Here is a 23,058-nt window from a genome sequence, read left to right as displayed (position 1 = left end):
GGAGTTTGGAGGAAATGCAAGGGACTCCAGGGTTCACACCTTCTCAACTGTACAACACTGTGCCACCACCTCTGGTGGGCCTGTCCTGATGGTGAGAAAAAATGTATCCAGGAATGGTGATGGAGGAGTCTGGGACATTGGCTGAAAAGTATGATTCTGAGAGTATGACTTTATCCGGCTGTTGCTTGACTAGTCTGTGGGATAGATCTCCCAGTTTTGGCACAAGTCCCCAGATGTTTGTGAGAAGGCCTTTGCATAATAGACTGGACTGGGTGTGCCTCTGTTGTGTCCAGTGCCTTGGTCAATGCCAGGTGGTACATCTAGTTTTAGTCTCATTATACTTTTAATTGGCACATACAACTGAATCACTTGCTAGGCCATGAAGAATCAACCAATGAATAAAAACAGAAAGTACTGGAAATACACAGCAAGTCTGGCAGCATCTGTGGAGAGAGAAACAGAGTTGACAGGCTGTAATCTCTGAGCTCCCCATCAACTGATTTGGTTCCCCAAAGATGCGCTGGGGAATCCCTCTCGCAAGTTCCCAGGTAAGGGTTTGCATGGCAATTGCCCAGGAGTACTAACTTCCTCCGGACAATGCGCTGGGAGCAATCCAAAAATGCAGTTTAAATCATAAATCTCGGATGGTTCTGCCAGGGTTACACCAATAGCTATTCGGAAAAAGTTGGAAGAATTAAAATCTCTTCTAACTTCTGGGTAACTATTGTAAAGTCTCAGACCGACCCCACGGGGGTCTCCCCACACCCCTGACCCCCACCCCCACCCTCCCACGGGACTCCCCCCACTCCCCCACAACCCCCTCCACGGCCCCACCCCCCCAATTGCACCTTTAACTGACCCATCCCAACAACCCCAGATCTCTAACTGACTGACCCCCCCCACCACCAGACAACACCCAATTCCCATCCCCACTCCCTGCACCCCAACCACGCTTAACACCTCTCCAAATCCTATCCACTTACCCTTAGACACTTACCTTCCCCGGGCCCTTTAAGCTTACCTGCTTTACAGCAGCAAGTGCCATAAAAAAAGGGGCATGGCCTCCTTGAGTCCGCTGGAGCAACACTTTACTGGGGCCTGCAAGGGGTCTTTCAATGCAGGCCCCAAGCAGCTCCAGCGAAAGTAAGAATTAGCATAATTTTCAAGGCCAGGTAAGCGTACATTTATTTTCTCTAATTCCTGCAAGCCAGCACTTTCTGATGCTACTTGAAAGTTACGGCACAAAGTTTCAAGTCAAATATGGCTCTTCTTCAAAACTCAACTTTTTCCACCTGAGAGAATGGAGCAAATTCAGAGAGGGAGACAGGTTAGAATGAATGACGGGAGCAGAAAAATTAAGGCAGCCGATGTCATGCCAACGGTTCTCAATGAAAAGATGAAGAACAGGTTAAGACGCCAGAGGTGGAGGGAGAATGCTGGAAACAAGTGAAAAGGTCAGATTGTTAGGGGAGAACTCCTGGTCAGACAAGTGAGCACAAAGGCAAAAGCAACAGAAGAAGAGCTCAATGTTGTGCCAGGCTCTAAATTGCTCTGAAAAAGAGTCGTATTCAACTCGAAAGGTTAACTCTGTTTCTCTCACAAAATCACAGTGCAGAAGAGGCCCTTCGGCCCATCGAGTCTGCACTGACACGTGAGAAACACCTGACCTACCTACCTAATCCCATTTACCAGCACTTGGCCCATAGCCTTGAATGTTATGACGTGCCAAGTGCTCATCCAGGTACTTTTTAAAAGATGTGCGGCAACCCGCCTCCACCACCCTCCCAGGCAGTGCAATCCAGACCGTCACCACCCTCTGGGTAAAAACGTTTTCCCTCACATCCCCCCTAAACTGCCTGACCCTCACCTTGAACTTATGCCCCCTTGTGACTGACCGTTCAACTATGGGGAACGGCTGCTCCTTATCCACTCTGTCAATGCCCCTCATAATCTTGTACACCTCGATCAGGTCGTCCCACAGTCTTCTATGCTCCAACGAAAACAACCCAAGTCTATCCAACCTCTCTTCATAACTTCAATGTTTCATCCCAGGCAACAACCTGGTGAATCTCCTCTGCACCCCCCTCCAGTGCAATCACATCCTTCCTATAATGTGGCGACCAGAACTGCACACAGTACTCCAGCTGTGGCCTCACCAAGGTTCTATACGACTCCAACATAACCTCACTACTTTTCTAATCTATGCCTCAATTGATAAAGGAAAGTGTCCCATATGCCTTTTTCACCACCCCACTAACATGCCCCTCCACCTTCAGAGGTCTATGGACACACACGCCAAGGTCCCTTTGTTCCTCAGAACTTCCTAGTGTCACGCCGTTCATTGAATACTTCCTTGTCAAATTACTCCTTCCAAAGTGTATCACCTCTCACTTTTCAGGGTTAAATGCCATCTGCCACTTATCTGCCCATTTGACCATTCCTTCTATATCTTCCTGTAGCTCAAGACACTCAACCTCACTGTTAACCACCCGGCCAATCTTTGTGTCATCCGCAAACTTACTAATCCTACCCCCCACATATCATCTATGTCGTTTATATAAATGACAAATAATAGGGGACCCAGCACAGATCCCTGTGGTATACCACTGGACACTGGCTTCCAGTCACTAAATAATCCTTCTGTCATCACCCTCTGCCTCCAACAACTAAGCCAATTTTGAATCCACCTTATCAAATTACCCTGTATCCCATGTGCCTTTGCCTTCTTTATAAGTCTCCCATGTGGGACCATGTCAAAGGCTTTGCTGAAATCCATATATGCTACATCAATTGCACTACCCTCATCTACACAATTGGTCACCTCCTCAAAAAATTCAATCAAATTTGTTAGGCATGACCTTCCTCTGACAAAGCCATGCTAACTATCCCTGATCAAACCTTGCCTCTCCAAATGGAGATAGATACTCTATTTCAGAAATTTCTCCAATAGTTTCCCTACCAATGACATGAGACTCACTGGCCTGTAGTTCCCTGGCTTATCTCTACAACCCTTCTTAAATAGCGGAACCACATTAGCTGTTCTCCAGTCCTCTGGCACCTCCCCCATGGCCAGAGAGGAATTAAAAATTTGGGTCAGAGCCCCTGCGATCTCCTCCCTTGCCTCCCTCAGCAGTCTGCGACACAAATCAGCCGGACCTGGAGATTTGTCCACTTTTAAGCCTGCCAACACCTCCAATACCTTGTCACTCCCTGTATCAATTTGCTTAAGAAACTCGCAGTCTCTCTCCCCAAGATCGATACCTTCATCCTCATTCTCTTGGGTGAAGATGGACGTGAAGTATTCATTCAACACTCTAGCGATGTCCTCTGGCTCCACCCATAGATTGCCCCCTTGGTCCCTTATGGGCCCTACTCTTTCCTTGGTTATCCTCTTCCCATTGATATACTTATAGAATATCTTGTGATTTTCCCTACTTTTACCAGCCAGAGCTTTCTCATATCCCCTCTTTGCTCTCCTAATTGCTTTCTCAAGCTCCACCCTGCACTGACTGTACTCCACTAATGCCTCTGCTGATTTGCTTCCCTTGTACCTGCTAAGAGCCTCTCTTATCCTTCTCATCGTAACCTGGATATCTCTGGTCATCCATGGTTCTCTGGGCTTGTTACTCCTTCCTATCACCCTAGAGGGAACATGTTGAGCCTGTACCCTCCCCATTTCCTTTTTGAACACCCCCCACTGTTCCTCTGTAGATTTCCCCACAAGTAACTGTTCCCAGTCTACCTTGGCCAGATCCTGCCTTATTTTACTAAAATCCACACTCCCCCAATCCAAAACATTTTTTTGCAACTTGTCGATTTCTTTGTCCATAACAAACTTAAACTGTACTGTGTTGTGGTCGCTATCACTAAAATGCTCGCCCACCACCACCTCAGCCACCTGTCCGGCTTCATTCCCCAGAATTAGGTCCAGTAATGCACCATCCCTTGTTGGACCCTCTACATATCGACCTAAAAAGTTCTCCTGTACACATTTCAAGAAATCCACTCCATCCAAGCCCTTAACACTATGTCTATCCCAATTAATGTTGGGAAAGTTGAAATCACCTAATATAATTACCCTATTGTTATTGTTTTTAAAGACCTCCACAAATTGTGCACATATTTGCTCCTCAATTTCCCGCTGACTCTCTGGGGTTCTATAATAAACACCTAATAATGTGGTTGCCCCTTTTTATTCCTATGCTCTACCCACAAAGCTTCATTCGATGCCCCCTCCAAGATATCATCTCTCCTTAATGCAGTAACGGACTCCTTAACTAATAATGCAACGTCTCCTCCTCTTTTACCCCCTCCCTTGTTTCGCCTGAAGATTCTATATCCCGAACTGTTGAGCTGCCAATCCTGCCCTTCCCTCAACCACGTCTCAGTGATGGCTACTCTATCACAATTCCACATGTCAATCCTCACCCTTAACTCATCCATTTTACCTGTAATACTCCTGGCATTAAAGTAGAGGCCATCCAGCCTTGCCTTACTCCTTGAAGCTGATTGCAGCTGTACTCCCTCTGACCTGATTGTTTTACTGTATTATGATGTGTCCCTATTCTGCTAACATTCTGTGTCCCCTCCCCCTGTCTCCTCCCAACAGCACTAGCAAACACGCCCGTAAGGATGTTAGTCCCGCTCTGGTTCAGATGTAGACAGTCCCGCTTCTACAGGTCCCACCTTCCCCAGAAACGGTCCCAGTGATCCAGGAATCTAAAACTCTCCCTCCTGCACCAACTCTTGTCACAGATGCTACCAGAGCTGCTGAACTTTTCTAGCCTTTTCTGTTTTTGTTTCAGATTTCAAGCATCCGCAGCATTTTGCTTGATACTGTATAAGAATCAACCACATTGCTGTAGGTCTGAAGTCACATGTAGGATAAGGATAGGCAAGGATTTGGTTGGATAGACGTCAGTGAACCAGATGGGTTTTTAGGACAATCAGTGGTTTCACGGTCACATGGCTGATGCCAGCTTTTCATTAATTAATTGAATTTAAGTTCTATGAGCTGCCATGATGAGATTAGAACTCTAATCTCCAGGTCATTAAGGCAGGGCTCTGGATTACTATTCCTGGAACATATCCACTCTGCTACAGTTTCTGACTGATATGAATTAAACCAGGGAAGTACAACCTACTTAGTTGGACAGCAATGGAGTGTCCAATATTATACACGTACAGGACTTCAACATTCTGGCAGAAATGTTTTTCCTGATTATACAAGTACATCAGATTTTAATGTCTTTTGTTACAAGTTTTAACACCCTAGAAAGATGGATATAAGAACCATTTGTGTTAGAAACAGAATTTTGATGTTTATAGAACCAGTGGTTACATGCATTGGTTAGACAAATAAAAAAATTGTAAAGGAATGTCAAAAGTCAACCACCAAAGTCCAAACTAAATATCATACTTGCAAATCTGTCAGTTCAGAAACCTGTAAGCATTGAATACACGTGACAAAGATTTCTTGCCAAAAAGTGCAAATCAGTTTGGGTTCAACACATCATCACTAGATTCCATTTACATCTGATATATTTGTTTAGTTTTTTGGCTGAAAGAGATAGCCTCTGTTTTAAGAGTCAAGGTAAACTTACGTGCACTTGAACCTTAGAAAAACAATTTAATAATTATAGACTAAATAGCATGCCTCCAAGGAATGGGCAGGGTAAAGGGACCTGGGGGTGAATCTACATAGATCTTTGAAGGTGGCAGAACAGATTGAAAGAGTTGTTAGCAAAGCATATTGGAACTTGGACTTCATAAATAGAGGCATTGACGACGAAACCAGTAAAATTATGCAAAACTATTATAAAGCTCCAGTTAGGCGACTCCTAGTTCTGGTCACCACGCTGTAGAGGGTCCTTGAGAGGTTGCAGAGGAGATTTACCACAATGGTTCCAGGGATGAGGGATCTTAGCTACAAGGTTTGGTTGAGGAAGCTGGGGTTATTCTCCTTAGAGCAAAGGAGATTGAGGGGAGATTTGATAGAGGCGTACAATATTATGACAGGTTTAGATAAGATAGACAAAGAAAATTTGTACTCCTTAACTGATGGTACAAGGACAAGGAGACACAGATTTAAGATTGGGACAAAAGATATACAGGGGATGCATGGGAGAACTGTTTTAAGCAGTGCTATAACCTGGAACTTGCTGCCTACGAGGGTGGTGGAAGTGGAGATGATGAATGATTGTAAAGGGAAATTGGATAATCACTTGAGGGAACTAAACTTGCAGGGCTACAGGGATGGAGCAGGGAATGGGACTGAATGGATTGCTCTACAGAGATCTGGCATGGGCACAATGGGCTGAATGGCCTCCTTCTGCGTAAGAATGACTCCATGACCCTAATCCTGATAATTCAAGTGTGTTTCAGCACAAAAAGCAATCAAATTAGCCAGTAATTCAAATTAATTAACTTAATTTTGTGTACACTGCAGTCCAGATCACCTTGTGCCATCGAGTCATTGAAGGTATGTATTGGAAAACTGTCAAATAGAGGATGTGATGTAAATTTTAAAAGGTAACAAGGGAAAACATTGGGAGCAATCATGTATCGTAATTGAATGAAGTTAGCAGTAGGAGCTACAGATTTACTTATGCTTGTGGTTTGACAAAGAAACTCACCTCGCCTTTCTTTACAGTCATAGACTGTCTCCTGGGAGTGATCTCTTCATTAATGCTGGACAGGAAGTTCTGTGAAATACGCAGAGCATCTTGCAGCAAAGGATGATCTGGATGACTAGCTGGTGTGTGTTTTAACAAATCCTACAGGAACATGGAAGTAGTCATTTACACTGTAGCTAGGAACAAAATCAAAAGACAGCATTTCTGCTCACACATAAACCAATCCATTGAGATCAATGTAGGTCTCGCTAAAATTATGAAAATATTCCAAGGCACCTCATTTATAAAGACTGTCAGAACATAGCCACAGAATGGGGTCTAAGTAACTAAAGCCACGAGTGCCAAAAGCGGAGCGAAGAGATGGGGGTTGCACAAGAAGCCAGAGTAAGAGAAATGGAAAATGTGAAGGAAGGGGCTGTAGGATGTTATACAAAAGGGAAGGGTAAGGCCATAAAGAGGATTTAAACACAAGGATCAGAATCTTAAATCTGACGTACTGGGGTAAATGGGAGCCAATTAGATCAATGAGGGCAGTGGTGGTGTGCGAGTGGGACTTAATACAGGATAGGATACTAGCAGAAGACTTTTGAATTACCTCAAGTTTAATGAAGGTACAACGTAGGAAGCCGGCCAAGAGATCATAGGGGTAATCAAATCTGGAGGTGACAAAGGCATGGATGAGGGTTTCAACACCAAATGGGCCGAGGTAGAGACAGAGAATATAAAGTAAGGCTCCTGATGGTGGACAGAGTATGAGGTTGGAAGCTTAGCTCAACTTGGGATCAAAAAAGATGCCAGGGTTGGAAAGGTCTGGTTCAACCTGAAACAGTGGGAAGGGGACAAAGATTGTGGTAGGAGCCAAAGATGACAGCGTGCAATGCTTAACTCGAGAAAACCGCACGTCATCCAAGACTGAATGTTGTACAAACAGTCTGACAACACAGAGATATTGGAGTGGTAAAGAGAGATGGTGAAGAGATAGAGCATGTGGAAACCTATCCATCTGCAGATGACATCAACACGTTACAGCACGTGGATGAGGAAGAAGAGAGGACCAAAGATAGATCTTTGGGGTTTGGCAGGTAACTGTGCTGAGACAGGAAGAGCAGATAATTCTGGGAATCCTCCGGCTGAGAGTGAATAGGTAGTTAGATTTTGATTTTTGTAGCTCCAGTAAGAATCAGCAAGTTGTAGGAAAACTAATGAATGAAAGGAGGAACATTAGGTAGCATAGGGGTGGAGAGGTTCAGTCATGTGTCTGTTCCTACTTAATTTTGGCAACATATTTGCACAGATTCACATGCACATTGGAATTGGTATGAATCAATACAACTGGCTTTGTTGAATTGTGACATACACAGAAGCAATGTATTAAGCAATATATGCCTTCTTGCATCCCAACATCTGTCCAAGGGTCTCTGCAAATTAGGTTGTGCTAGTTAAATGCTACATACCTTTTAACACATTTGAAAGAGTCTACGCCTGTTGCATAGGAAGCCTGTTGAGCTTTGTTATACAGTAAGAGATTCATTGCGCAGAACATCAGGCACACGTTACTGAGAGATTATTCGTGTATCAAGCAACAGACACTAAAAATTGGTCATTGCTTCCTAATCCAAACTCACTGTAAGATTATTTTGACATGGAGAGGGGAATCCCACACCGTTTCATTCTTAAGGTGTTTTATCATTGATGTGAAGCCAAACTGTTTTAAACCAATGCTAACTGCAGTGTAAACGCACCTTTACTGTAAGGCCAGTCTTGGACAACTATTGCTAACCTTTTCATTTTTACTCTGGAACCTGTTGGTAACCATATGTATCCGGCACAATTTCTATGAATGATCGATCTGCTTCTCTTCCTCAAAGCTTTATAAAATATAGACAATGGAAGCACAGGGAATAAATCATCACCCAGGGAAAGGGTGATCTGCACATGATTTGTGGCACAATGATTTTCATCAGAAAACTAAAGCAACATTGCAAATCTCAGCATGTGCCTGTTGCAGTCTCTCTGACATCACTCCTGAATGGTGTAGCTCTAATTTTAAGTTTATGTGCCCTTATTCTGGTACCCACACTAGAGAAAATGGATTCCCTAGACCCACCCTATCAAATCCTAGAACATTTTTAAACACCTTGAATAGATAGAAACATAGAAAATAGGGGCAGGAGTGGGCCATTCGGCCCTTCGAGCCTGCTCTGCCATTCATCATGATCATGGCTGATCATTCAACTCAATACCCTGCTCCCGCTTTCTCTCCATATCCTTTCATCCCTTTCGCCCCAAGAGCTATATCTAACACCTTCTTGAAAACATACAATGTTTTGGCCTCAACTACTTTTTGTGGTAGCGAATGCCACAGGTTCACTGCTCTCTGGGTGAAGAAATTTCTCCTTATCTCACTCCTAAATGGTCTACCCCGTATCCCCAGACTGTGACCTCTGGTTCTGGACTCCCTCACCATCAGGAACATCCTTCCTGCATCTACCCTGTCTAGTCCTGTTAGAATTTTATAGGTTTCTATGAGATCCACCCTCATTCTTTTGAACTCCAGCGAATATAATCCCAACCGACTCAATCTCTCCTCATATGTCAGTCCCGCCATCCCAGGAATCAGCCTGGTAAACCTTCGCTGCACTCCCTCTATAGCAAGAACATCCTTCCTCAGATAAGGAGAGCAAAACTACACACAATATTCCAGGTGTGGTCTCACCAAGGCCCTGTATAATTGCAGCAAGGCATCCCTGCTCCTCTGGCTACGAAGGCCAACATACCATTTGCCTTCTTTACCACCTGCTGCACCCACATGCTTACCTTCAGCGACTGGTGTACAAGGACACCCAGGTCTCGTTGCATATTCTTCTCTCTCAATTTATAGCCATTCAGATAATTATCTGCTTTCCTGTTTTTGCTATCAAAGTGGATAACCTCACATTTATCCACATTATACTGCATCTGCTATGCATTTTCCCACTCACTCAGCTTGTCCAAATCACACTGAAGCATCTCTGCATCCTCCTCACAGCTCACCCTCCCACCCAGCTTTGTGACATCTGCAAATTTGGAGATATGACATTTAGTTCCCTCATCTAAATCTTTAATATATATTGTGAATAGCTGGGGTCCCAGCACCGATCCCTGCGGTACCCCTCTGGTCAATGCCTGCCATTCGGAAAAAGACCAGTTTATTCTTACTCTTTGTTTCCTGTCTGCCAACCAGTTTTCTATCCATCTCAATACACTACCTCCAATCCCATGCGCTTTAATTTTACACGCCAATCTCTTATGTGGGACTTTGTAGAAAGCCTTCTGAAAGTCCAAATAAACCACATCCATTTGCTACCCCTCATTAACTCTACTAGTTACATCCTCGAAAAATTCCAGTAGATTTGTCAAGCATGATTTCCCTTTCGTAAATCCATGCTGACTCTGTCCGATTCTGCCATTGTTTTCCAAGTGCTCAGCTATTAAATCTTTTATCATGGACTCTAGAATTTTCCCCACTACTGACGTCAGGCTGACTGGTCTATAATTCTCTGTTTTCTCTCTACCTCCCTTTTTAACCCCTCAATCTTCCATACACAAGGGAATATAAACCTATTCTATGCAATGAAAACAGAAAATGGTAGAAAGTCAGGCAGTATCTGTGGAGAGAAAAACAGAATTCACTTTTCAGGTCAACGGCCTTTTGTCAGAACTGGAAAAAGTTAGAAATGTAACAGGTTTTAAGCAAGTGCAGGAGCAAGGAAGATGAGAAAGGCAGGATAACAAAAGGAAAGGTCTGGGATAGGGTAGGAAGCGGGAGAAATTAAATGACAAAAGGGATGATGGTGCAAGACATGGGATGGCAATGGGACAAGTAAAGAAACAAAAAGATGGGTGCAGAGGAGCTGTAAGTGGAAATAGCAGACCCATCACCAACAGCTGCTGTCTGAAAAAATAGGGGCAGAAGTCATGATCTAAACTTGAACTCAGCATGGAGTTTCAAAAGCTGTGATTATCTAATCAAAAGATGAGCTGCTGTTCCTCAAACTTGTTTTGAGCTTCATTGGAACAATGTAGCAAGCTGAACTCATAGTGAGTATGGAGCAGAGAATTAAGATATCAGGTGACTGTTGCTCGGGGTCATACTCTCATCATGAGCAGCGAATACTAAATTCAAAGAAGTACATGTAAATCGCTGTTTCACCGTGAAGGAGTGTTTGGGGTCTTGGATGGTGAGGGGAGATAGACAAAAGGAAAGTGCTAAGGAAAGGGAAGGGGAGAGGTTGTTGGGGCGATTGGGGATGGACCAGGGTACCATAGAGGAATGGGCCCTTTGGAATGCCCAAACAGGAGGAGAGAGGAAGATATGTTTGTTGGTGGCATCACGCTGGAAGGGGTTGAAATGTTGGAGGATGGTCTGTTGAATACGGAGGCAGGCAGAGTGGAAGGTGAGAGCAATAGGAACCATATTGTCATTCAGGGAGGGAGGGGAAGGGGTGCCAACAGAAATGTGTGAAATAAATTGACACAGTCCAGGGCCCTGTCAACCACAGTGGAGGAGAATCATCAGTTGAGAAAAAACATGGAAGGTGTAATCATCAGAACATACGCAATGAGGAGGGAGAAACTCAGAGAATGGAACAGAACGCTTACATGAAGTGGGGTGGGAGGAAATGTCATCAAGGCAGCCATGGCTTAATATTGATATTAGTTGATAACCTACCCTTGGAAATGTTGACAAAATCAAGGAAGCGAAGGGAAGATTGGAGATTGACCCTTTGGAAGCAGTGGGAGGGTGGAAACTGGAAGCAAGGGTGATGAATTCTCTGATTCGGGGTGAGAACCAGGAACAGCAGGCAGAGTTATCAATGTACCGGAAAAAGAGGTGACAGAGGGGACCCAAGTAGGACAGAAACAAAGAATGTTCCACATTTAATGAAAAGACACGCATATCTAAGATCCACAGCAACATCTTTTAGGGCTGACAAATCTCCAGGTCCTGGTGGACTTCATCCAAGGGTCTTAAAAGAGGTGGTCAATGAAGTAGTAGGTGCATTGGTGTTAATTTTCCAAAATTCACCAGATTCTGGAAAGGCTCCACAGACTGGAAAATAGAAAATATAACCCCTCTATTCAAGAAGGGAGGGAGGCAGAAAACTATAGGCCAGTTAGCTTGACGTCTGTCATGGGGAAGGTTTTAGAATCAATCATTAAGGAGGTTATAGCTGGGCACTTAGAAAAACTCAAGACAATTGGGAAGAATCAACATAGTTTTGTGAAAGGGAAATCGTGTTTAACCAACTTATTGGAGTTCTTTGAAGGAGTAATATGCGCTGTGGATAAAGGGGAGCCTGTAGACGTACTGTACTTGGATTTCCAGAAGGCATTTGATAAGGTGCCACATCAAAGGTTATTGTGGAAAATAAAAGCTCATGATGTAGGGGGTAATATATTAGAATGGATAGATGATTGGCTGACTGGCAGAAAACAGTACGCATATATGGGGCTTTTTCTGATTGATAGGGTGTGACGAGTGGAATCCCACAGGGGGCCTCAACTTCTTACAATTTATCAATGACTTAGATGAGGGGAGTGACGGCATGGTAGCTAAGTTTGCAGATGACACAAAGGTAGGTAGGAAAATAAGTTGTGAAGACGACATAAGGAGGTTGCAGACAGATATAGATAGATTGAGTGAGTGAGCAAAAATCTGGCAGATGGAGTACAATGTAGGAAAATGTGAAGTTGTTAACTTTGCCAGGAAGGATAAAAAAGCAGAGTATTTCTGAAACAGAGAACGACTGCCGAATTCCAAGGTGCAGAGGGATCTAGGTGTTCTAGTGCATGAGTCACAAAAAGTTAGTAAGCAGGTACAGCAAGTCATTAAGAAGGCTAATGGGGTGCTATCCTTCATTACGAGAGGAATTGAACATAAAAGTAAGGATAGAATTACCTGGAAAAACTCAGCAGGTCTGGCAGCATCGGTGGAGAAGAAAACAGTTGACGTTTCGAGTCCTCATGACCCTTCGGCAGAACTGAAGTAATATTAGGAGAGAGGTGAAATATAAGCTGGTCTAAGGTGGGGGGCGGGGGGAGAGAGAAGTTGAGGGTGGGGTGGTTGTGGGGATAAGCAAGCAGTGATAGGAGCAGATAATCAAAAGATGTCACAGACAAAAGGATCAAAGAGGTGTTGAAGGTGGTGATATTATCTAAGAAAAGTGCTAATTAAGAATGGATGGCAGGATACTCAAGGTACAGCTCTAGTGGGGGTGGGGTGAACAGACTAACAAAGTATTAGTTGTAGATTAAAAATAATGGAAAAACGTTGGGAAAAGAAGAATCTATATAAATTATTGGGGAAAAAAAAGGGGGAGGGGGAAGAAACGGGGTGGGGATGGGGGGAGGGGGAGTTTAAGATCTAAAGTTGTTGAATTCAATATTCAGCCAGGAAGGCTGTAAAGTGCCTAGTCGGAAGATGAGGTGCTGTTCCTCCAGTTTGCGTTGGGCTTCACTGGAACAATGCAGCAAGCCAAGGACAGACATGTGGGCAACAGGGTGGAGTGTTAAAATGGCAAGCGACAGGGAGGTTTGGGTCTTTCTTGCAGACAGACCGCAGGTGTTCTGCAAAGCGGTTGCCCAGTTTGCGTTTGGTCTCTCCAATGTAGAGGAGATCGCATTGGGAGCAACGAATGCAGTAGACTAAGTTAGGGGAAATGCAAGTGAAATGCTGCTTCACTTGAAAGGAGTGTTTGGGCCCTTGGACGGTGAAGAGAGAGGAAGTGAAGGGGCAGGTGTTGCATCTTCTGCGTGGGCATGGGGAGGTGCCATAGGTGGGAGTTGAGGAGTAGGGGGTGATGGAGGAGTGGACCAGGGTGTCCCGGAGGGAACGATCCCTATGGAATGCCGCCAGGGGGGGTGAAGGGAAGATGTGTTTGGTGGTGGCATCATGCTGGAGTTGGCGGAAATGGCGGAGGATGATCCTTTGAATGCGGAGACTGGTAGGGTGATAAGTGAGGACAAGGGGGACCCTATCATGTTTCTGGGAAGAAGGAGAAGGCGTGAGGGAGGATGCGCGGGATATGGGCCGGACACGGTTGAGGGCCCTGTCAACGACCGTGGGTGGAAAACCTCGGTTAAGGAAGAAGGAGGACATGTCAGAGGAGCTGTTTTTGAAGGTAGCGTCATCAGAACAGATGCGACGGAGGCGAAGGAACTGAGAGAATGGGATGGAGTCCTTACAGGAAGCGGGGTGTGAGGAGCTGTAGTCGAGGTAGCTGTGGGAGTCGGTAGGCTTGTAACGGATATTGGTGGACAGTCTATCATCAGAAATTGAGACAGAGAGGTCAAGGAAGGGAAGAGAAGTGTCAGAGATGGACCATGTGAAAATGATGGAGGGGTGGAGATTGGAAGCAAAATTAATAAATTTTTCCAGGTCCCAACGAGAGCATGAAGCAGCACCGAAGTAATCATCGATGTACCGGAGAAAGAGTTGTGGGAGGGGTCCGGAGTAGGACTGGAACAAGGAATGTTCCACATACCCCATAAAAAGACAGGCATAGCTGGGGCCCATGCGGGTACCCATAGCCACACCTTTTATTTGGAGGAAGTGAGAGGAGTTAAAGGAGAAATTGTTCAGTGTGAGAACAAGTTCAGCCAGACGGAGGAGAGTAGTGGTGGATGGGGATTGTTCGGGCCTCTGTTCAAGGAAGAAGCTAAGGGCCCTCAGACCATCCTGGTGGGGGATGGAGGTGTAGAGGGATTGGACATCCATGGTGAAGAGGAAGCGGTTGGGGCCAGGGAACTGGAAATTGTTGATGTGACGTAAGGTGTCAGAGGAATCACGGATATAGGTGGGAAGGGACTGGACAAGGGGAGAGAGAAGGGAGTCAAGATAACGAGAAATGAGTTCCATGGGGCAGGAACAGGCTGACACGATCGGTCTGCCAGGACAGTTCTGTTTGTGGATTTTGGGTAGGAGATAGAAGCGGGCCGTCCGAGGTTGGGCGACTATCAAGTTGGAAGCTGTGGGAGGAAGATCTCCAGAGGAGATGAGGTCAGTGACAGTCCTGGAAACAATGGCTTGATGTTCTGTGGTGGGGTCATGGTCCAGGGAGAGGTAGGAGGAAGTGTCTGTGAGTTGACACTCAGCCTCCGCGAGGTAGAGGTCAGTGCGCCAGACAACAACAGTACCACCCTTGTCAGCGGGTTTGATGACAATGTTGGGGTTGGACCTGAGAGAATGGAGTGCAGTAAGTTCAGAGAGAGACAGATTAGAATGGGTGAGAGGAGCAGAGAAATTGAGACAGCTAATGTCACGCCGACAGTTCTCAATGAAAAGATCAAGAGAAGGTAAGAATCCAGAGGGAGGGGTCCAGGTGGAGGGTGAATATTGGAGGTGGGTAAAAGGATCTGTTGAACGGGGAGAGGACTCCTGCCCAAAGAAGTGAGCACGGAGACGAAGGCGGCGGAAGAAGAGTTCAGCATCATGTCGAGTCCGAAATTCATTGAGATGAGGGCGTAAGGGTATGAAGCTAAGTCCTTTGCTGAGCACTGAACGTTCAGCATCGGAGAGGGGAAGGTCAGGGGGTATAGTGAATACGCGGCTGGGGCTGGGATTGGAAGATGGGGTGGGGACGGAGGGACAAGCAGGGGTGGAGGGTCCCAGATGGGTGTTGGTGTCGATGAGTTGTTGGAGCTTGCGTTCCTTAGCACTTGAGAGAAAGAGAAAAAGTTTCTTGTTGAGGCGACGGATGAGGCGAAGAATAAAATGAAACTGGGGGCACGCGCAGCTTTGAAAAAGGGTGCTGCGGTGCTGCTGGAGGGAGAGGTCGAGTGTGTTCATATGGCGGCGCATGGCACTGAGTGTGGATCTCAGAATGCGACGGGAACAGCAGTTCGAGAAACATTTTATGTCCCGGAGACACCTGTAATCCTGGGTGGGTTCGAAACAAGAGGGATGGAATTTCAGTTGAAATCCACGTGGGGTGAGTCGGAGACGGAGACAGTCACTGAGAAAGGAAATATGGCTGTGAAAGTGGGTTTTAGTAAACACCTTGTCAAACACCAGGAGAGAAATGGAAAGCAATGAAGGTGAGCAGGGCAGAAGAGACAGGCGGAAATCCTGTCGGAGAACAGAACAGTACTTCTTCAGGGAGGGCATTTCTTGAAGAGAGGTGGCAGTCAATTAAACACAGAGATAAAAACCTCCGGCCCCCTCCCACAACTCTTTCTCCGGTACATCGATGATTACTTCGGTGCTGCTTCATGCTCTTGTCGGGACCTGGAAAAATTTATTAATTTTGCTTCCAATCTCCACCCCTCCATCATTTTCACATGGTCCATCTCTGACACTTCTCTTCCCTTCCTTGACCTCTCTGTCTCAATTTCTGATGATAGACTGTCCACCAATATCTGTTACAAGCCTACCGACTCCCACAGCTACCTCGACTACAGCTCCTCACACCCCGCTTCTTGTAAAGACTCCATCCCATTCTCTCAGTTCCTTCGCCTCCGTCGCATCTGTTCTGATGACGCTACCTTCAAAAACAGCTCCTCTGACATGTCCTCCTTCTTCCTTAACCGAGGTTTTCCATCCACGGTCGTTGACAGGGCCCTCAACCGTGTCCGGCCCATATCCCGCGCATCCTCCCTCACGCCTTCTCCTCCTTCCCAGAAACATGATAGGGTCCCCCTTGTCCTCACTTATCACCCCACCAGCCTCTGCATTCAAAGGATCATCCTCCGCCATTTCCGCCAACTCCAGCATGATGCCACCACCAAACACATCTTCCCTTCACCCCCCCGGCGGCATTCCGTAGGGATCGTTCCCTCCGGGACACCCTGGTCCACTCCTCCATCACCCCCTACTCCTCAACTCCCACCTATGGCACCTCCCCATGCCCACGCAGAAGATGCAACACCTGCCCCTTCACTTCCTGTCTCCTCACCGTCCAAGGGCCCAAACACTCCTTTCAAGTGAAGCAGCATTTCACTTGCATTTCCCCTAACTTAGTCTACTGCATTCGTCGCTCCCAATGCGGTCTCCTCTACATTGGAGAGACCAAACGCAAACTGGGCGACCGTTTTGCGGAACACCTGCGGTCTGTCCGCAAGAAAGACCCAAACCTCCCTGTCGCTTGCCATTTTAACACTCCACCCTGTTCTCTTGCCCACATGTCTGTCCTTGGCTTGCTGCATTGTTCCAGTGAAGCCCAACGCAAACTGGAGGAACAGCACCTCATCTTCCGACTAGGCACTTTACAGCCTTCCGGGCTGAATATTGAATTCAACAACTTTAGATCTTAAACTCCCCCTCCCCCCCATCCCCACCCCGTTTCTTCCCCCTCCCCCTTTTTTTTCCCCAATAATTTATATAGATTCTTCTTTTCCCACCTTTTTCCATTATTTTTAAATCTACAACTAATACTTTGTTAGTCTGTTCACCCCACCCCCACTAGAGCTGTACCTTGAGTGTCCTGCCATCCATTCTTAATTAGCACTTTTCTTAGATAATATCTCTTTGATCCTTTTGTCTGTGACATCTTTTGATTATCTGCTCCTATCACTGCTTGGTTATCCCCACAACCACCCCACCCTCAACTTCTCTCTCCCCCCGCCCCCCACCTTAGACCAGCTTATATTTCACCTCTCTCCTAATATTACTTCAGTTCTGCCGAAGGGTCGTGAGGACTCAAAACGTCAACTGTTTTCTTCTCCACCGATGCTGCCAGACCTGCTGAGTTTTTCCAGGTAATTCTGTTTTTGTTTTGGATTTCCAGCATCCGCAGTAGCTTTTTGTTTTTATAAAAGTAAGGATGTTATGCTTCAATTTTGCAGGGCATTGGTGAGATCACGTCTCAAATACTATGTGCAGTATTGGTGTCCTTATTTAAGGAAGGATGCAAATGCATTGGATGCAGTTCAGAGAAGGTTTACTAGTCTGATATCTGGAATGAGTGGGTTGTCTTATGAGGAAAGGTGAGGTTGGACAGACTGGGCTTGTTTCCACTGGAATTTAGAAGTGTGAGGGGAGACTTGATTGAAATATGTATGATCCTGAACTATCTCCACAAGGTGGACGTGGAAAGGATGTTTCCTCTGGTAGGTGAGTACAGAACTAGGGGGCACTGTTTTAAAATTAGAGGTTGCCTTTTTATGACAGAGATAAGGAGAATTTGTTTCTCTCAGAGGGTTGTGCGACTTTGGAACTCAACCTCCGAAGGTGGTGGAAGCGGGGTCATTGAATATTTTAAGGTGGAGGTCAATTGATTTCCTTGCCTAACAAGAATCTAAGGTAATCGGGGATAGATGGGAATGTGGAATTCAAAACACAAATAGATCAGCCATGAGCTTATTGAATGGTGGAGTAGGCTTGAGGTGCCAAATGGCCTACTTCTGTCCCTAGTTCATATGTTCATGTTTGGAGGCAGTGAGAAAAATCAAAGGAGAAGTTATTCAATGTGAGAATAAGTTCATCCAGGCGGAGGAGAGTGATGATGGAGGACAGGAACTGATTGGGCCTCCATTCAAGGAAGAAGCCGAGAGTCTTCCAGCCATCCTGGTGGAGGATGGGGGTGTAGAGGGATTGATCATTCACAGTGAAAAAGAGACGGCAAACAAAGAGGAGCAGGAGTAGGCCATTCGGTCCATCAAGCCTGCTCTGCCATTCAATAAAATCATGGCTGATCTGATTGTAGCCTCAACTCTGTTTTAGTGCCTCCCCCTCATAACCATTGACACCCTTGTAGATAAGGACTTAAAAAATAGGTGCGCGCCATGATACTGGAAGCTGTTAATTTGGTGGACGACATTGGAAGAGCTGTGGATGTAACTGGGAAGAGACTGGAACAAGAAAAGAAAAAAAGGAGTTGAGATAGGAAGAAATTTGTTCTGTGGGGCGAGAACAAGCTGAAATCATGGGTCTACCAGAGCAATCCTGTTTGTGGATTTTGAAAAGAATGTAGAATCACAGAATTTTTAGTGCAGAAGGAGGCCATTCAGCCCATCGAGTCTGCACTGACTCTCTGAAAGAGCATTCCACCTAGTCCCACTCCCCTGCCTTATCTCTGTAACCTTGCACATTCTCTCTTTTCAGGTAGCAATCCAATTCACTTTTGAATACCTCAATCGAACCTGCCTCCACCACCCTTTCAGGAAGCTTGTTTTAGACTTCAACCACCCTCTGGGTGTAAAATTTTTGGGCTGACTGGCAATCTACCTATATATTTTAAGCCTCGCAGCCCTGGTATAATTCTGGTGAACCTGTGTTGCACCATTTTCAAGGCCAATATTATCCTCTCTGTGGTACAGTACCCTAAATTGAAGCCAGTACCCCAAATGGGGTCTGACTAAGGCCCTTTAAAACTGAAGTATGTGCTGGGGCCTCAGCTAATCATTGTATTTATTAACTACTTAGATGATGGAACAGGAAGCCAGATATCGAAACGGGTCGATGACACAAAGATGGGCAGCATGGTAGCAAGTGTAGGCAGTAAGTGTGAAATTGAAAGATATATTGGCCCAGGACTTCCGATCTCCAGGAGGCTGGGGGGGGTGGGGAGTGGATTTGTACCCAGGAGGTACCCTAGAAGATACACTGGGGGGACCCTCCAGATGTCCCCCCGCAAGGACTGTACGGCAATTACCTGGAATTTTCAAACTTCCTTTGACCAATTACCCTGCACCGGGAACCATTCAAAGCTTTGATATAAATTGGAGACTTCGGATGGTTCCGACACTCTTAGCAGAACAATTACCCAGGGAAAGTTAGAAATGTTAAAAGCATTTCTAGCTCCTGGGCAACTATGGTACTGCCTCCCCCCCAACAACTACCCTCCCCACGCCCCATCTAGCTACTATTCAAGACGATCATGGCTAATCTTCTGTCTCAAGTCCACTTTCCTGCTCATTCCCCATGCTCCTTGGTTCCCTGAGAGAAGTAACTGAGCAGAAACAAGAGATGAACCTATAGAAAAGCAATGACCACCAGCATGGCGATGACGAAGCAAGACAAGGAAGGCGGGACAGAGGCTGAAGAAGAAAGATAGATCTCCCAAAGTTATTAATTCCTTTTTAAATAAAAGCCATCCTAGATCATTAAAATGTTATGAGCTTGCACAGAAAATAATCAAAAAGGCTAATGGAGTGCTGGCCTTTATATCCAGCGGACTAGATTACAAGTGGGTAGATGTTATGCTTCAGCCAAACAAAGCCCTGGTTAGACCACACCTGGAGGACTGTGAGCAGTACTGGGCACCACACCTTCGGAAGGATGTATTGGTCTTAGAGAGAGTACTGGATAGGTCTACCAGAATTATAGCAGATCTCCAAGGTGTAAATTACAAGGAGAGATTACACAGACAAGGGTTGTATTCCCTGGAATTTAGAAGGTTGAGGGGTGATTTGATTGATGTTTTCGAGACGTTAAGGGGAGCGGATAGGGTAGATAGAAAGAAACCATTTCTGCTAGTTGGGGAGTTTAGGACTAGGAGAAATAGTCTAAAAATTAGAGCCAGACTTTTCAGGAGTGAAATTAGAAAACAGTTCTACACACAAAGGGTGGTAGATGTTCAGAACTCTCTTCCACAAATGGCAATTGATGCCAGCTCAATTATTAATTTTAAATCTGAGACTGATAGATTTTTGTTAATTTTATTAGCAAAACATGCTAGTCTATCATTTCTTACTATCTGCCTAACTCCATGAACAGTTGTGGTGCCTGATCATACTGTACAGTTGTACAAAATTATTTCAGTTCATGGTCACACTCTTGCTCTAATGGTTGTCACCGACTGGAAATAATATGAAGCAATGACATGGATTAATATATCAGCAATTTACTGTACAGCACTGCTGCACTTACATGGAGAACAAGTGTGCTTCGGGTGACACGGTCAACAGGCTTATATAGAAGAGCTGGAGAAAGAGAGAACGACAGTGAAATAAGCAAGATACTCAAAACAGACAACACTTGAGAAAAAACAAACATCCTTAAAATATGATTTCTCAGATCTATTTTACTTAATACTTCCAATTTTCTTCAATATTTGGTTTTCCAATTTTCACTCCTCCTGTAACTGGAGTACCATTCCATACGCATTGGTAACCTCTGGTGCAGTATCTCTATTTTTCTACCTGACTCATTTCTGTCACTTACTTTTTGAGGGTTAGAAAATTTAAGGGACTCAAGTAGGACAGCACCAGTAACTGGGTTTCAAAACGCTTCCAACAACAAAATTCAAATTTGATAATCATTACTTTAAAGTTAGTTTTCCATTTGTTTTTCTCAAAAGAAAACTGGAATACCCTACCTTCTAGAGAGTTCTTTGTGTTTTGATCTTTTAGGTCTTTTGTACTCCTGACCTTTAAATTCTGAAATAAAAATAAGGAAACTTTTAACAGTTAGGTGGAAGAGCACTAGAAGATGGGAAGAAAACTAGAAGATAGGGAGAGAATTGATGTGAGAAAGAAAAATGGCAACCAGAAATGGCGACCATTAACAACGATGTGTGAAAAGACTGGAATAAACAACATAAACAATTTAAAGTTACGAGCTGATTTCGTACGCCATTGCTCAGAGACAAAGATACACTTCCAAAAGCCATCATAGATAAACATACTTTTTGCAGAGAACTCATACGCAACCTACAGCAGGTAATACATAATACATATGTATACCATGCAATGATCACCTTGAAGAAGAGAAAGCCTAGTCATCTCCACTAGGCATTCATGCACATCACCACCAGGGGGTGATAGGTTATCAGGGGTAGGTGGGATGCAGATTTCAGGTTACTATCAGATCAGCCATGATCTTATTAAATAGCGGAGCAGGCTCGAGGGGCTGAATGACCTACTCCTGCTCCTTGTTCGTATGGACGTGTGTACCACGGCCAGGTTTGCAACCATTAACATTTTAGGGGTCAACCATAACAAGAAACTGAACAGGACCTGCCATATCAACACATTGTCAACTGAGTTTCCAATTTGGGAATCTGGGACAGAGGGAGGATAGAGTAATTTTTTTCCTCCTGTAGTGGTTTGTGTAACAGGTTGATATTTAATCTAATCTAGGTACAACTTAAACCAGACCAGGTAATTAAGTAAAACACTAAAACAAAAACTTAGTTGTTTGAATGTATATACTAATTAAATAAATAAAACCAAGTTGTATAGGGATAGCAGTGCAGGTGTTGTGTCCAACTGCAGCATGTGCTCCCAGTTTGTGGAAAGCACTGCGATCCCGGGCACCCACATCCGCAGTGTCTGTAATTCAGGATTGTTGAGCTGGAGTCAGAGATGCAGACATGATGGGGCCATCAGGGAGGAGATTTAACCCAGACACTTAGATTCAGAAGGCCATCACATCCCTTAGGTGAGGTGAGGGTGGTACAGGTCTGGTTAGTGGTCAGGGGCAAGAGAGAGTGACTGCGATGCTGCCCGCATTTTCTAATTGGGATTTGGTGGGTAGAGCCTGGTGCAGGCATCCTAATGCTCCCAGTTTTGCTTACTGACCCCCACCAGTCCCTGGCCTCGCTTACAGGCCCTAGTCCCCATCACTCCACGGCCTCAACACTGCAGCAACTCACCAAGGCTACTTTGACATCACCTTCTTCCCTGTAATCTCTACCACCTAGTTTTGGTGAGAGCACACCTGGAATACTGTGTGCAATTTTGGTCTCTGTATTTAAGGAAGGATATACTTGTATTGGAGGCATTACAGCAAAGATTCACTACATTAGTTCCTGGGATGAGAGGGTTGTTCTATAATGAGACACTGAGTAAATTGGGTCTACATTCTCTGGAGTTTAGAAATTGAGCGGTGATCTCATTGAAACATTCAAGTTTTTGAAGGGGTTTGACAGGGTAGACACAGGGAGGCTGATTTGCCTGACTGGGGAATCTAGAACAAAGCGGCACAGTTGTAGAGTAAGAGGCTGATCATCTAGGACTGAAATGAGGAGGAATTTCTTCACTCAGAGGGTTGTCAATCTTTGGAATTCTCTCCACCAGGAGGTTGTGGATGCGCCGTCATTGAATATATTTAAGGCCGAGGCAGACAGATGTTTGGTCTCTCAGGGAATCAAGGGATATGTGTAATGGGCAAGAAAGTGGAGTTAAAGCCCAAGCTCAGCCATGATCATATTGAATGACGAGGCATGCTCGAGGGCCCTTATGGTCTTCTCCTGCTCCTGTTTCTTATGTTCCTAGAAGGGCAGGGAGGCAGATGCATGGGATCACCACCACCTGCGAGTTCCCCAAGTCACCTGCTATTGCATAGTTTTAGGTTGCTCTACTCTAGCTTATACTGACACAATAGATGAATGGTCTCATTTTATGCTAGATTCTCAGTCATCCTCTCTTCTCTCAAAGGCACTGTCTCATCCAGCGCCCCTCACCATTTTTTTGTGTGCTTGAATGGCCAAAATTGCAATTA

General features: G+C 45.1%; 1 protein-coding gene across 2 annotated transcripts in view; it reads right to left on the bottom strand.

Moving 5' to 3' along the window:
- LOC144687520 (breakpoint cluster region protein) overlaps positions 1-23,058 on the bottom strand; it is a 598,462-nt gene that overhangs the window by 303,829 nt on the left and 271,575 nt on the right. For both annotated transcript variants that reach the window (XM_078553762.1, XM_078553761.1), the window contains exons 6-8: positions 20,933-20,993; positions 20,485-20,537; positions 6,636-6,776 (exon numbers count right to left, since the gene is read on the bottom strand). In XM_078553762.1, coding sequence (XP_078409888.1) covers positions 6,636-6,776; positions 20,485-20,537; positions 20,933-20,993 — 255 coding nt within the window. The remainder of the gene's footprint in view (positions 1-6,635; positions 6,777-20,484; positions 20,538-20,932; positions 20,994-23,058) is intronic.

Source organism: Cetorhinus maximus, chromosome 12 (assembly GCF_964194155.1).
Source record: "Cetorhinus maximus chromosome 12, sCetMax3.hap1.1, whole genome shotgun sequence".
Lineage (NCBI taxonomy): Eukaryota > Metazoa > Chordata > Chondrichthyes > Lamniformes > Cetorhinidae > Cetorhinus > Cetorhinus maximus.
Note: the sequence above shows the minus strand (reverse complement) of the source record. Positions and strands in the feature narration are given on the sequence as shown.